Genomic DNA, 15,096 nt, shown 5'->3' with positions numbered 1-15,096 from the left:
CTTCCCCCCCCCCCATGGCAGTTACCATTTTAATATATTATATGAAGTTACTTATTATTTTTGTTGTGTATGTATGTTTTGCCCCCTAGAATGTAAATTCTGTGAAGACAGAGATTTTTTTGTTTATATTGTTCACTGATGTATCCCAAGAGCCTAAAAGATTGCCTGTCACATGGTGGCATAAATATTTGCTGTTTGCTCAATAAATGAATGGAGAAGGAGGATCTAAAGGGTAGAGCTTATGGGTACAACTTAAGTTGGTCAGCCTTACCTCTCTGGTAATGTTCCAGAAGTGATATCTAATGAACTTGTTTTGTTCATTAGAATAGAAAATGTTGCAAAGTGGTAGTTGAGCAGACACTGTAATTAAAGGAGAAGAAGGAGTCGAAGATGTATCATGAAAAGAAATAGGGATGTTGGGGTTTTGTGTGTACATGGGTGCATATGTGAGGTAGGAAGGAGGAAGGGAGAAGAAGAAAAAGAAGGAAAGGGTAATGGAGGAGAGGTGATGAGGGAAGGGAGAGCATAGTGAGTAAGCTTAAGGGAATGAACATTGATTATTTGAAAAGAAAAGGAATATCCTAGTAGAAGTGACAAAATGTCATTTGAAACAGGTAACTGGATTTGAGGATTGATTTAGGGTTAATGATACAGAGGAAAGAATATTCCTTATAGAGGATATTTTTGAAGTTCTAGAAGCAGACAAAATTCTTGAAGGAGAGAAATGTAGAAAAAATGTAGGGCTACAGTTAGAAGGTTGGGGGTGGGGATAAAGAGGAGAGGCAACTGAGGAGATATATATGTGGTCTAGAAGAGTTAATGATATTAGAAGACAAGTGAAGAACATTTCAAGATGTTCTTCAATAATATCAGGCAGCAGAATATTAAGGAGAAGAAGTTATAAAACCAAAAATCACACCTAGGGTGGCATCAAGAGTGCACTTGCAGTCTAGGAGAGAAAAGGGATGTAGATAATTTACAATGAGACTGAACGATAAGGAAAAGGGGGCTTTGAATGTAGATACTGGAGAAAACTGGTTGTGAAGAGAAGGAAAGGAATTGTATGAAATGAGCATAACATAAGTTTCTATTTTCCGGTGGTTGTTTACTACTTTCAAATATTTTATGGCCATCTGTTGATTCTTCAGGATAGCAACTTTCTTTTTACTGATTTAAATAATGATTCTGGAGGTGAATTTTCAAACTTTCTTAATTCAAGAAATTTTATAATAGTGTATGTATTGTACATTGTATAATAATACCTGTATTAATTGTATGTGACTATACATCAAATGCTTGCTTTTTGCTGTTGTCTGCAGTGACAGTTTTATTTGGAGATATATTTCCTTCTTATGGTTCCATAACAATGGGAGTATGTTCTTATTCTTTGCTATTGATGCCTCAAAACAGCATTAACAATAACAACAAAACCAGAAAAATCATTCTAGGTTTTTTTTTTTTGGCATAAAGTCCTTACCATTTTGAACATTAAAAAAAGAGTAAATGAGCAAGCTGTTTTGATGTTCTATTCTAGAATCATCATATTTTGAAGTTCTAGATTTTTATGATTTGTTTTAAAATAGTTTTGAATGTAATGTTTTCTTCAGTGTCACACTGAAGTAAATAGAGATCAGATAATTAACCCGATCCCTTCATGCATACCTTTATTTTCAATTTGAATTTTTTTTTAAAGATTTTTATTTATTTATTCACTCAACAGAGAGAGATAGCCAGTGAGAGAGGGAACACAAGCAGGGGGAGTGGGAGAGGAAGAAGCAGACATCCAGCAGAGGAGCCTGATGTGGGGCTCGATGCCATAATGCCGGGATCACGCCCTGAGCCGAAGGCAGACACTTAACGACTGAGCCACCCAGGCGCCCCTCAATTTGAATTCTTGATAGGAATGATGAAAGACCATTACCTAAATATTTGTTGAAAGGACATAGATTGGTTTTTTTCTACTACATTGAGAATTTGTTTTTTACATATGTGAATCTATTAATGGTGTTGTCAAAATGCTCAGTCTTTGAGCTTTGTTATTTTCAAAAATGAAGATTCTTAGGTTGATATCATACTAGATATTATTTCTAAAAAAATGCAGTTTTCTTTAATTCTTTTAACCTGTGGGTAGATATCTCTATTTAAAGCCATCTATGTCAATTATTATACTTCTAATTCTAAAATTTTTGATTCACAAACTACAGATGTTGTCTTAGTAACTTCACCTGTTATTACCATTTATTTGACTTTAGCATTTATAGTAGCATCTAACTTTTTAAAATAACGAAGAAATTCCAGTTAGTTAACCATACAGTGTTATATTAGTATCAGGTATACAATACAGTGATTCCACAATTCCATACATCACACATAAACAACAAATGTTGGTGAGAATGAGGAGAAAAAGGAACTTGTGCACTGTTGGTGGGAATACAAACTGGTGCATCCGCTGTAGAGAACAGTATGGAGTTTCCCTAAAAAACATTAAAAATAGAACTACCCTGTGATCCTGTAATTGCACTACTCGGTATTTACCCAATGAATGCAAAACACTAATTCAAAAGGATATATGCACTCCTGTGTTTATTGCAGCATTATTTATAATAGCCAAAAAATAAAAAATGAAAAAATAACTCAGAAAGGTCCCACTTTCTTTACATCAGTGACTTTTCCAGGCAATGGACGTTTATAGCATTGAAATTTAAAAAGGTATTTGAACAATTTTTAAAGATCCTTAAAGATCCCCTTTCCTATTCTGTATTTACATTTATCAGTCTCATGTATGTTTTATTCTTTTATTATAAGGTTGAATCATATAAAATTGCCATTTTATACATTAAAAATGGCTAAGTATTATGTATTTCAAATGGTTCAATCTAATATGTATGTAAGTATCCTTAAGTAATATAATATTGGCTATTATCTTCATTCTCTCAAAATGTGTATGAATGGCTTCTTAGTATATTTTCAACTTGGTTTTTGCATAAAAATTGTTTCTAAGAATTACTTGAAGTCTGGTTCATTCATTTTAGTTGCATTATTAATATCTAATTTTATGAATAAAAGCATGTATTATTTATTTGTTCCCAAATCGAGAGTTAGATTTTAACTTCCTTGTCATTTCTTTTACTATATTCATTATCTTGTTAGTAGTTTCCTGGTATTACAATTAACATCTTATAACAGTTTAGTTCTAATTAATACTAAATTAATTTCAATAGTATACAAAAACTTTGTGCCTCTTTAGTTTTGTTTCCCTCCCCCTTGTTATTGTCATTCAAATTATGGTGTTAGATGCCCCTTAATACAGATTGATTGATTGATTGATTGATTCATTGATTTTTGCTTGTTTGTTCTTGAGAGAGAGCACAGGTGGATGCGCAGAGCGAGAGGGAGAGAGAGAGAATCTTACGCAGGCTCTAGGCTCAGCACAGAGTCTGATGTAGGGCTCCATCTCAAGACTCTGAGATCATGACCTCAGCTGAAATCAAGAGTCAGATGCTTAACCTACTGAGCTATCCGGGTGCCCCAACACAGATTTCTAATTATTGTTGTATGCGGTTGTTTTTTAAATCAGGAGAGAAAAAATAATTATACACAAAAATGCATTTATATTATTTTATATTTATCTTTGTAGTTAATTTTAAAGGGGCTCTTCATTTCTTCACATGCATTAGAGTTACTGTCTAGTGTCCTTTTATTTCAGCATAAAAACTTACTTTAGTAGTTTTTATGAAGCAGGTCTACTAGTCACAATTCTCTCCAATTTTGTTTATCTAGGAATGTCTTGATCTGCCTTCATTTTTGAAGAATAGTTTTACTGAAAAGAAAACATTTGGTTGACAATAATTTTTTCTTTTAGTACTTTAAATAAGTCATCCCACTGCCTTCTGGCCTCCGTGGTTTCTGATTAAAAATACGTTGTTAATCTTGGGGCACCTGGGTGGCTCAGTTTGTTAAGCACGGACTCTTGATTTTGGCTCAGGTCATGATCTCAGGGTTGTGGGATCCATACCTGGAAGGGAGTCTACTTCTTCCCCTCTCCTTCTGCTCCTTCCCCCACTTCCTTTCTCCCTCTCAAATAAAATAAATAAATCTTAAAAAATACATTGTTAATCTTAATGAATATGCTTTGTATCAGATAGGTCATTTCCCTCTTGCTGCTTTCAAGGTTTTCTCTTTATCTTCCAACAGGTTGATAATGACATATCTAGTGTGAATCTCTTTGAATTTATCCATCTCAGAGTTCACTGAACTTCTTGAATGTGTAGATTAATGATATTCATTAAATTTGAGAAGGTTTTAATAATTATTTAAAAAAATTTATTTTCTTCTGTTTCTATCTCTTTTCTTTGGATTCCTATTATACTTATGTTGGTACACATGTGTGTACCACCTTGTCCCACAGGTCTCTGAGTCTCTGTTTACTTTTCTGCATTATTTTTTTCCCTCTTCCTCAAACTAGATAACTATCTGTTATCTGATGTTATCCCTCTGTTATCTGCTGTTATCCCTCTGTTGACCTATCTTCAGGTTCACTAATTCTTTCATCTGCTTCTTTGTATCTGCTGATGAACTCCTCTGGTGAATTTTTATTTTTACAGTTTGTCTCCTTACTCATATTCTCTATTTGCTGAGGCATCATTCTCATAATTTCCTTAAATTCTTTGAACATATTTAAAATAGTTGATTTAAAGTCTTTGTCTAGTAAGTTCAATGTATGGGTTTACAATTGGCCAAGTTTCTATGGCTGCTTTCCCCCACCCCCAATAGTGTATCAACCTATCAATCAACCTCAGTTTCTTTTTGCTGTTGTTGTCTTTGTATGTGTCATTTTTTTGTTGTTACAAACTGGACATTTTAAATAATATAACAAATCTGGAAATCAGTCTTCCCTTTCCCAGGGTTTGTTGTTGTTTCTGTTTGTTGCTTCTTGCTTGTATAGACTTTCCTGAATGAATTACATAAAGTCTATATTATTGTCACATGTGGCACTGAAATCCCTTTTCAGTTACCTTAGTGCTCAGCTAAGTGATTGAAGAGAGAAATTTCTTAAATTACTAGAATGAATAAATTTTTCAGTCTTTGCTAAAAGCTCTGTATTTGTGTTGTGGTGTGCCTCCAGCATGTAAGGGGGTAAGCTGTCTTTAGTCACCATTTCCTGCTTGTGCAGAACTGGAAGATCAGGGAGAGGTAAGAGTTTAGATAGTTTTCAGGTCTCTCTTGGGCATGCACATAGTCCTTTGCATGTGCATGGGCTTCCAGATTTCCAGTAATATTTCAGAGCTTTGTAAAGCCCCCTATGGAGATGTCATACTTCAGCTCTTCTATTTAACTTTTTTGATTTGTTTGTTGTTTCCCAAACTATTATCACTGTCTCAGGCAACTACAATGTTAAACAGTTGCCACTGATTGTTTCCAACAAACATCCCTAAAGAAAAGACTTTCCACTGGATAAGCTCTGAGTCTGTTCAGGTCTTGCTCATGGGGTTTTCTAAGATATAGCTAGACAGATTAAATAGTGACAGTTTCCTGAGGTTGGGGTTTTGTAAGAACTCCAGTCTTATTCTGATTTCTCCAATGGCTGCTAGGCTGCTGCTTTTCTGTTATTATGGATGTTTATTTTCAAGGTTACCACTAAGTGGGAACAGAAAAAGTTAAAATGTCACAAAACATGCTATTCTTACTGATATTCATATATAAAAAAAATAAATAAATCCTCCCTGGATTGCAGCAAAACTTTGGTTAATTTGCAGATTTCCAGAGAAGCTGATCTGGCTCCCTTTGCTAGTGTTTTCGTTGCTTTTATGGCAGAGAGAATTGTCAGTTCTTCTTACTCTGTCATTCCTAATGACATCCTGTGATTTCTTTCATCATTGTCTTGCATTTTCTTCCTATATACACTGCCATGTTTAATTTACAACTAGTATCTCATGTTTTGTGGCTAATATAAATAGTACTTTAAAAAACTTATTTTTAGTGTTTCACCACTAATATATAAGAATTGAATTGATTTTTTATACACTTAATTTGTATCACATAAAATTGCTAAATTCTCTTATTACTTCTTGTAGCTTTTATGTAGATTCACTGGGATTCTCTAAGCATGAATAGAGACAGTTTTATTTCTTCCTTTCCCATTTGTGTGACATTTCTTTCTTTAGGCTTTTTGAAAACCTGTGTTTATCATGATTTATATATTAGATTATTTACTCAGAGCTTTCCCATTTAACTAATTTCATTGTGCCACCTGTTGTACTGTGGATGTACCACTTTTTTTGAGTCATTATTTCTTTTCTGAATAGACAACTATGAGATATTTCTGGCATGAGTCATATTTATTTCCTTGATCCATTTATATTATTTAGACCTATTTTTTCCATATGAATATTTTTTCAAAGAAGAATCTTTTTATGAGATATTTATTCCAACAAATATCTATTATTAAAGAATTGGCAAGTAGCAAAGAAATGAGTAAAATCCATTTTTTAAACAGTATCCTTGAAATATTTTATGATATTTTCCCCAGAAATCAAAATCATAATTCTCTTATATGGAACGAATGATTCATATTAACTCTAGGTCTTTAGAGAACTTTTTCTTTTTTTTTTTTTATTAATAATGATTTTTTATTATATTATGTTAGTCACCATACAGTACATCCCCGGTTTTCGATGTAAGGCTCGATGATTCATTAGTTGTGTATAACACCCAGTGCACCATGCAATATGTGCCCTCCTTACTACCCATCACCGGTCTATCCCATTCCCCCACCCCCCTCCCCTCTGTAGCCCTCAGTTTGTTTCTCATAGTAGAGAACTTTTTCTAACTTTTTTATTTGGAAAATTTCTTCAAATATGAATTCTGCAGTAGAGGATGTGATTGTTTTATGTTCAGATTCCAAAATTTAAAACTAAAATGATTTTTAAAGTTCATAAAACACAGCCCCTTTATTTTATAGATGATAAAATATATTTCATTATCCCTCTGCAACAGAGCTTCCCTTTAACTACTATTAAAATATAGGAAGTGAATTCTAATTTATTAGCATTGAAATGTAGACCTCCACTTCTATACCTTGGCCTGACTACCATCATCTTTCACTTGGGTTACTGTAATAGCTTAACTGGTCTCACTACTTCTACCCCTGTCCTCTACATTCTATTCTTAACACTTTAGAATAAACCTGAGATCATGTCACTCTTCTACTCTAAACCCTCCAGTGAATTCCTATTTCATTCAGAATAAAAATCAAAGTCTTTACAATAGGTTTGAAAGGTTTTTAATGATTTGAATCCCATTACCCCCAGCCAGTTACTTGTCTGACCTAATATTCCAATAGCCTCCCCTCTATTATTCTGCTCCAGGAAGCTAGCTCCTTGCAGCTCCTCTCACATGCCAAGCATATTGCCTAAGGGTCTGTGCACTCATTGACTCCTGTCTGGAATATTTTGCCCCCAGATATATGCATGATTCATTCCTGTTCCCCTGTCAATACCACATTCTCAGTGAGGCCTCTCTTGAACATACTGCCCAAATTAAAAATCCAGTCTATGCTTTCCAAACTGGCCTAATTTTCCCAATTTTTCATAGCATTTTTCACGTTCTAGGATACTATATAAATTGCTTATTTATGATGTTCATCTAGCTGCTTGAATGCAAGCTCCATAAAAAGAAGTTTTTTGTTTGTTTTGTGCCTATTTTTTTAACTGATATATGCTTGGAATCCATGAAATTGCCTAGCACATAATAGGTTCTCCATAAATACTCATTGAATGTGTTAATGTATAAAAGAATAAAACCACTCTGACAATTTAAAGCCATGATTGTGGCTTTGACAAAATCAAAGCATTCATTATTTTTGCTTTCAGTTGTATTCAGCCTTTTGAAATCACAAATGACTATCTCTTATTTTTCATGATCTGTATTTTCTGGGTTTTTGAGATAAAATGTTTAACGTGGGGCATTTTAATTTCAGGGTGTAGAACTAGAGCATGTGTTACAAAGGATGCTAGGGGGATAAGGGTTGGATGTGGATTGGATGTGAATAGGTGAAGGTAAATAAATAAACAAGAGGTAGATCCAGCTTCCTTCATTTAGGAAGACAACTTTACCTCTTATCTCAGAAAATTCATACCATGAGTAATTTCCTTTGTTTGTCTTTCCGGCTCCCCAGACAAAAGCACACAGCACACAATGACTTAACTGTATTCACACCTGTTCTGCCCATCTTTCCTCCTATCTCCAAGAAAGGCATACCCTTCCTTATGCCATTCCTTACTATGTTTAACTTCAGATCATGGATCCAGGTCACTTTATCAAGTTTTCTAGATGGCCAATTCACCAATGAATACTTCATCACATTTTCTTATTTCTTTTAATTATACATTTTAAAGCAAATTATGTTGGATATTTAAAAATTTCTACAAAGTTTTACAGTGTTTTTTGTTTTGTCTTCATAACACTACTTTAAGAAATAATTACTTTGCACTTGTTTCAGTTGCCTCTTTCTGGACAGATAGGATAGGGAAACTCTCCTTAAGAGCATAGTAAACCTTTTTCCTGTGGGCCTCAGATTGTAGGGTACGTGAAAGTCTGAGATAGAGGGGTGAAGAGGGAAAACCCAGAGATATATTTTTTCTTAAAGTATATTGATTGAAAATATCTAAACTTATGAAAAAATATATGTAAAAATTCTTGTTTACTTTCTTTAAAATCCTTCAATGTAAATATATATAAAATAAATACATATACACATGCACACACACATTTACACAGACACATACTCTTTTTATGTCAAGTGTCACCCTCTCTGCTCATTCACCCTCTTGCTTCTGAGATCAACATCTCAGACTATTCAGTGTGCTAATTCTACTCTGCATCTTTTATTCATCAGATATATCCTTACTCTGCCCTAGTTTCTTCCATGTCACCACCAAGAAGCTGCAGCAAAGATAGATAAAATATTCTTTAAAACTCTATCATCAAGACAAAATAAAAGGAGTATAGCTTAAAAACAAAAACATTTGTGGAAATGGTCATTTGATAAGTTAGCCATTGCTCTAATTTTAATTTAAAAACCACTTAATTATTGAATTGGCACAATAAGGTACATCACATCCCCTTTTGTGTTCCCATGATCCAAATTCTAGCTAGAATTTTGCCATTTTAATCAAGTTTTTGTCATTGTTATAAACATAAGGAAAAAAAAAACACCTTAGAGGTGATAGTTTTCTTAGGTTTTTCTGTTCCTACTCTCTTGGATGTATCTGTTATTAAATCCTAAATAAATATTTGCTAAATGAATCAATAAAATAAAATTAAGTGGTTTAAAGTTGATATCTACCAATACCTTGAAAGTTCACCTAATTCAATGCAGAGTGGGCTTTGAATATGGCTTGTCTTAGAAGAATTCTCAGGAGATAATGGAATTTGAGACTGAGCTAGAATGCCATTGATATATGTGAATAACTCAGAATTTATGAGTAGGAGGTTTTCAATTTATCCTCATTTACTGGAGATTTTCTAGACCAGGCATTAATCTAAGTTTGGAGATGACCCAAAGTGATACTCTGGAGCTTGAAGACAGAACAGAGGGGATGATAGAACAGGTGGGGAGTCTTTCTCTTGGCAATGCAAATGCTCTGGAAATTGCAATTGAAAGTAGATGACAATCAAATTTAATGCTGATAACATGATAGATTTATAGGTTTATAAACTAGAGAGAAATTTGATTTGGAGAGTTATGGAATGAATAAGTCACAGGGATGAAAAGTACAGCATAGGGAATAGAATCAATGGTATTGTAATGCATTTTATGGTGACAGATGGGAGCTACACTTGTGGTGAACATTGTATAACATATAGAGTTGTCGAATTATGATGCTGTACCCTTGAAGCTAATGTAACATTGTGTGTCAACTATACCCCAATTAAAAGAAATACTTAAAAATTTTTTATTTGACCCACAAGTTAAGCCAGTCAATAGGCTGGGCAAATATTCATTTTGACTTAAATTCTGCAGTGTCTGTGGAGATAACTATGACTATTAATTATTATGTGGAATAGGCAAAATGTATATTGGTCTGTAAGAGTTTGAAAGAGTTATGATATAAATATGATTGAAAATTTTATAGCTTTAAAGGAATTTCACTTGAATGTTTGTCAGCCACTGCTTGGAAAACTGAGACTTTTTATATTATGTATATTATATGTCCTCTGCAGGATTAGAGCAGTTTGTTGGAAGAATGCAAGATTTTCGATTATACCAAATGGCACTTACAAACAGGTAAGTGTGGTGTTGTAGAGCTCAACAGGTGTAAGAGTAATTTCTGAAATCACTTAAGTAAGAGTTGCAAAAGATTATATTATTTTCATCTTTACAGCATTTGACAAATATCACCTAATTAATGTTTACAGTGTTTGCTTTGGTTTAGTCTATGGTTGTTTATTCACTAGTGCTACTCTGTTGGGTAACTCCTTATAATATGAAATTGACAAAATTCTTTACAAACGATTTCCTCTAAGGAAACTTGATTTTTGAACAAGTTGTATTATAGAATTTGGGGTACATTGGTTTAAATATTCTATATGAAGTAGTTTCTGATAGGTAAGAAACTGCTATATCTGCCTTTTTAAATTGCTTTGTTGGATTTATAAGTACTGAGAATTTAGAAAAATGAAAATGATTATTTTGATATATGGGAAAGTCTCAAGAGACTGAGCTATTAGACTTGAAGATAAGAAGAGTGGGTAATTTTGTTATGTATTTTCTGTTTCCAGTGAACAAAAGTTACATAGACTTGGACTAGTATTAAGTATTTCCTCATCTTGAGAATAGGTGGGAAATCTTTCCTAGGGATTCTTAAGGACACACAGATTTTTATTGTCTTCAGAAATGTTCAAGTAAAATTCTGCTTAGATGTCCTTTGAAGTTTCTTTCCCAAGTAATGATTGATTGTATAATAGTATATTGTTGTATGGATGAATTGATATTGTTTACTTCTATTAAGGATAAAAAAGAATGATGTTTATTCATATTTCTTAAAGGAAGATGTAGATTAGTGTGGTGAATTTCCAAATGACAGGAGTAGCTTTTGTCAGTTTGAGAAGCGTTGCTCCTGAGGTGCTGCTATGGTCAGTGGTATGTCCATTAGAAATACAAACATTCTTTACTAGTCTATATAATCACGAGATACCTGAACAAAGGGTGCTGGAACACTGGAACACATTATTAGGGAGATTTCCTACCAGCAGTCTCACTACCCTTTAAATCACCTCTCTAAAATTCTAGAGAGCAGTGTTGCAATAATTTGGGGGGCTAATGAAGTTTTTCCTGGGAGCAAAGATAGCACTTTGGTCCCATTCAAAACCTGGTATCATTTGGAAAATATCAATAAGATTTAAAGAAGAAGGTGTGATTTCATGTGATTTAGTGAATGGGAAAAACAGCCTCACTCTATCCCCTCCCACTGAAATCTGAAGGAAGAAGACTGGTCTCTCTACTTAGACCTGGGTTACTGGTGTTGGCCTACCTGAGATGTCTGAAAGGTATTATGGGAAAGGATGCCTATAAATAGAATGACTAATTCTGACCTAGAACAGGTATATTGCCCTTAATGGAAAAATTAAATATGTCTGCCTGGAATTGGCATTATTCTTTGACTGTTGGCAGCTGCCAGGTGATCCAAAGCCATTGAAGCACTTTAGTGTGCCAAAATCTGTACTGATGAGTCACAGGAAGCCACCGACAAATGATCTTGGCCTCAGTCCCTTTACTTAAAACAGCAGCAGATAAAATGATACTTGTTTTCCGATTTCTTTCCCATGGATGAATTGGAAACTCTATCTATAACTCTTAGCATTTTCAATATATTATTGTTCACTTTCAGGATAAATAAGTTTAACAACCTAAATGAATGTTACCTTTCTTCTTCATCACAAATAGGTACAATAAAATATTATGATATTTAAATAAATGTCTCAATAATCAGACAAGGGCTTACCCATGCTTCTCAATGTAAAAAGTTGGCACTTAAGAATTTGTTTCTAATATCCATTTTATGAGTATGTTTGTTTGGCCAGGAATGAGTTTGATTTTATGTTCTGTTTAGAAAATAATTAAAATTAAATGGATAGTAATCAAAGCATTAAAATAGTGATATTCATTTGTAACAACTCTTGGAAGTTCTATTAGTACTGAGCTATTTGTTCTTACAGTCTGCTTCTCACACCCACAGGGAGATTCTGGAAGTTTTTTCTGGAGATCTGTTCAGATTGCATATCCAGTCACATTGCCGCTGCCCTGGGAGCCACCCTAGGGTCCATCCTTTGGGACAGCGGTACTGCATTCCTAATGATGCAGAAGATACAACCACTGATAGGGTGTTACGGCTGAATCCTGAAGCCCATCCACTTTCTTTTGTCAATGATAATGATATTGGTACTTCTTGGGTTTCACAAGTGTTTACAAATATTACCCAGCTTCATCAAGGAGTGACTATTTCAATAGATTTGGAAAATGGACAGTATCAGGTAATTTGAAATAATGGGGTGTATTAGTTTCCTGTAACTGCCACAACCAATCACCACTAATTTAATGGCTTAAAACAGCAGACATTTATTTGCTTACAGTTCTGAAGATCAGAAGTACAAAATGAAAGTATTGGCAGGGGTATTCTCCCTCCAGAGGCTCTAGCGCAGAATACTTCCTTGCTTCTTCCAGGTTCTGGTGGCTCCTGGTGTTCCTTGGTTTATGGCCACATAATTCCCATTTCTGCCTCTATTTGAAGGGGCCTTCCTCCTTGTTTCTCTCTGTGTGTCAGTTCTTTCCTTGTTCTCTTAAGGCCCAGCCTTCATCCAGGATGATTTCATCTTCAGACCCTTAACTTAATTACATCTGAAAATACCCTATTTCCAAAGGTCACATTCATAGGTACCAGGAGTTAGTACTTGAAAGTATCTATTTGGGGATGCAGTTCAATCTACTACGAGGTGAATTAGGCGATTAAACATTACTTCATTAAAGTAGTTAGTGTATAATGTATGAAATAAAAATGTCTGAAAGAAAATGTGCAGAGCCTATTTTTTCGTAGATATTTGTATAAAGTCATATGAGATATTGAAATTCATTCTTTTTAAGTAGCACAAATTAACAAAAACTGAGGTGCTTATTCTAAGTAACTAAAGAACATATATAACAATTATCTCATAGAAGTAAGGTTCTTTTTCCATGTTTTTATTGCAAACTTAATATTAATTTATACTTAATTTACAAAATCCTTGGGAAGGGATGGATATGCAATTATAGAATGTGTTACTTTTACTATAGGGCTACGAAGTCTCTGGATATCTGGTAAATATTTGATAATTAACATTATGGGGAAGTAAGCTATTATTTTTGAAACTAAAAATTCCCTGGTCTGATTTACACTGATGGGTCAAACTTAAAACTTTAAAGATAATGATTAACTTATCCATTTTCAGGTGTTTTATATTATCATTCAATTCCTTAGTCCGCAACCAACAGCAATAAGGATTCAAAGGAAGAAGGAGGACAGCCTAGATTGGGAGGACTGGCAATTTTTTGCTAGAAATTGCCAAACTCTTGGAATGGAAAATAATGGAGAATTGGAAAATCCTGATTCTGTCAACTGTCTTCAGCTTTCCACGTATGAATATTTAACAAATAATTATCTTTGAAGATGTTCATTTTAATAGACTAATGGGTTAATAATAAGCATTAGGTCGATTAACTCATTAGGCTGGTAGAGACTTCCCTCCACCACCAGCCTTCTTGAAGCAGATTCTTCTAAGACTCCCCCTTTAACTTGAGTTTTAAACTACATTTAAAGTTCTCATAAAAGACTTGAGAGTATCTCTTGTTTATAGTCTCATTTGGGCTTTGTAATCTGATTATCAGATTGTTTTAGCAAGTTATCTATATTAATAGAATTTTATTATGCCCTCAAGGAAATGTTTTACTATGTTTTTCTGTGATGCAATTATACTGTTTGCACATGAAATATCTGAGGTGTGTTTGTTTTCCCAGAATGAAGAATTTAAGCTGTTACTAATATTGTGTAGTTATGTCTCAAAATTGTGATTCTGCTTTGTTAAAAATATGAATAGCTTTTTATGACTTCAGATTTCTTTCATCAACAGTTTTACTCCATATTCCCATGGTAATGTCACATTTAGTATCCTAACACCTGGGCCAAATCATCGTCCTGGCTACAACGACTTTTATAATACCCCATCTCTTCAAGAGTTTGTAAAAGCCACACAAATAAGACTTCATTTTTATGGACAGTACTATACAACTGAGACTCCCGTCAGCCTCAGACACAGATACTATGCAGTCGATGAAATCACCATCACTGGGAGGTAATGTTCATACCAAGCTTTGATTGCAGGGTCCTTTTCACCATGAGTTTTGTCATACTTATTTAAAAATACATTAAGATTTAGAGCAAGCCAGATTCCAAGCTTCACATTTTGAAATGGTTTCCTACTTTAAGATTTTTTGGAAAGATTTGTATCTAATTCTTTTCTGTATGTAAGAACACGTTGTTATGGAATAAATTTTCAAAAGCTTAAGTTGGGTTGAGAAAGTATGATACCCTGAATTGGGCTTAGAAATAATTTACCAAGTGTTTTCCTAGGTTTGTTCTGGAATATAACTTCCAAGTATTCTTGAAATCAGAGAGCAGGAGCTAGATTTCAAGTTACAACTATACTACCAGCTAGTTTTTAAGTATGGGGTTTGGTCTCCCTGAGTTCACAATTTTATGGGGGATATTTATCTTCCTAGGAAGGAAAATCTAAAATTCCCTAAATAATTTATAAACATCTGATTATAATTGAGAACATGGCTCACAATATATCAAAACATGGTTAGCTGGAAATACTCTCTGGTATGGAAATGGTACATATAGATTATATTTCTGCTAGATGAGTGATATGCTCTGTAAATAAAGTACATCTTTGAAAACAGACCAGAATACCAAACTATGAGTATTGTTTGTTTAATAATAGCATAATATAAATAATACTATTAAATATTCACCATCTAATTTTGGGGAAAAAACCGAAATA

General features: G+C 33.8%; 1 protein-coding gene across 1 annotated transcript in view; it reads left to right on the top strand.

Moving 5' to 3' along the window:
- USH2A (usherin) overlaps nt 1-15,096 on the top strand; it is a 676,313-nt gene that overhangs the window by 52,045 nt on the left and 609,172 nt on the right. Inside the window, exons 5-8 of the mRNA XM_026517347.4 lie at nt 10,225-10,288; nt 12,240-12,534; nt 13,486-13,670; nt 14,164-14,385. Of these exons, the coding sequence (XP_026373132.2) occupies nt 10,225-10,288; nt 12,240-12,534; nt 13,486-13,670; nt 14,164-14,385 (766 nt within the window). The remainder of the gene's footprint in view (nt 1-10,224; nt 10,289-12,239; nt 12,535-13,485; nt 13,671-14,163; nt 14,386-15,096) is intronic.

This window comes from Ursus arctos, unplaced genomic scaffold, assembly GCF_023065955.2.
Source record: "Ursus arctos isolate Adak ecotype North America unplaced genomic scaffold, UrsArc2.0 scaffold_2, whole genome shotgun sequence".
Lineage (NCBI taxonomy): Eukaryota > Metazoa > Chordata > Mammalia > Carnivora > Ursidae > Ursus > Ursus arctos.
Note: the sequence above shows the minus strand (reverse complement) of the source record. Positions and strands in the feature narration are given on the sequence as shown.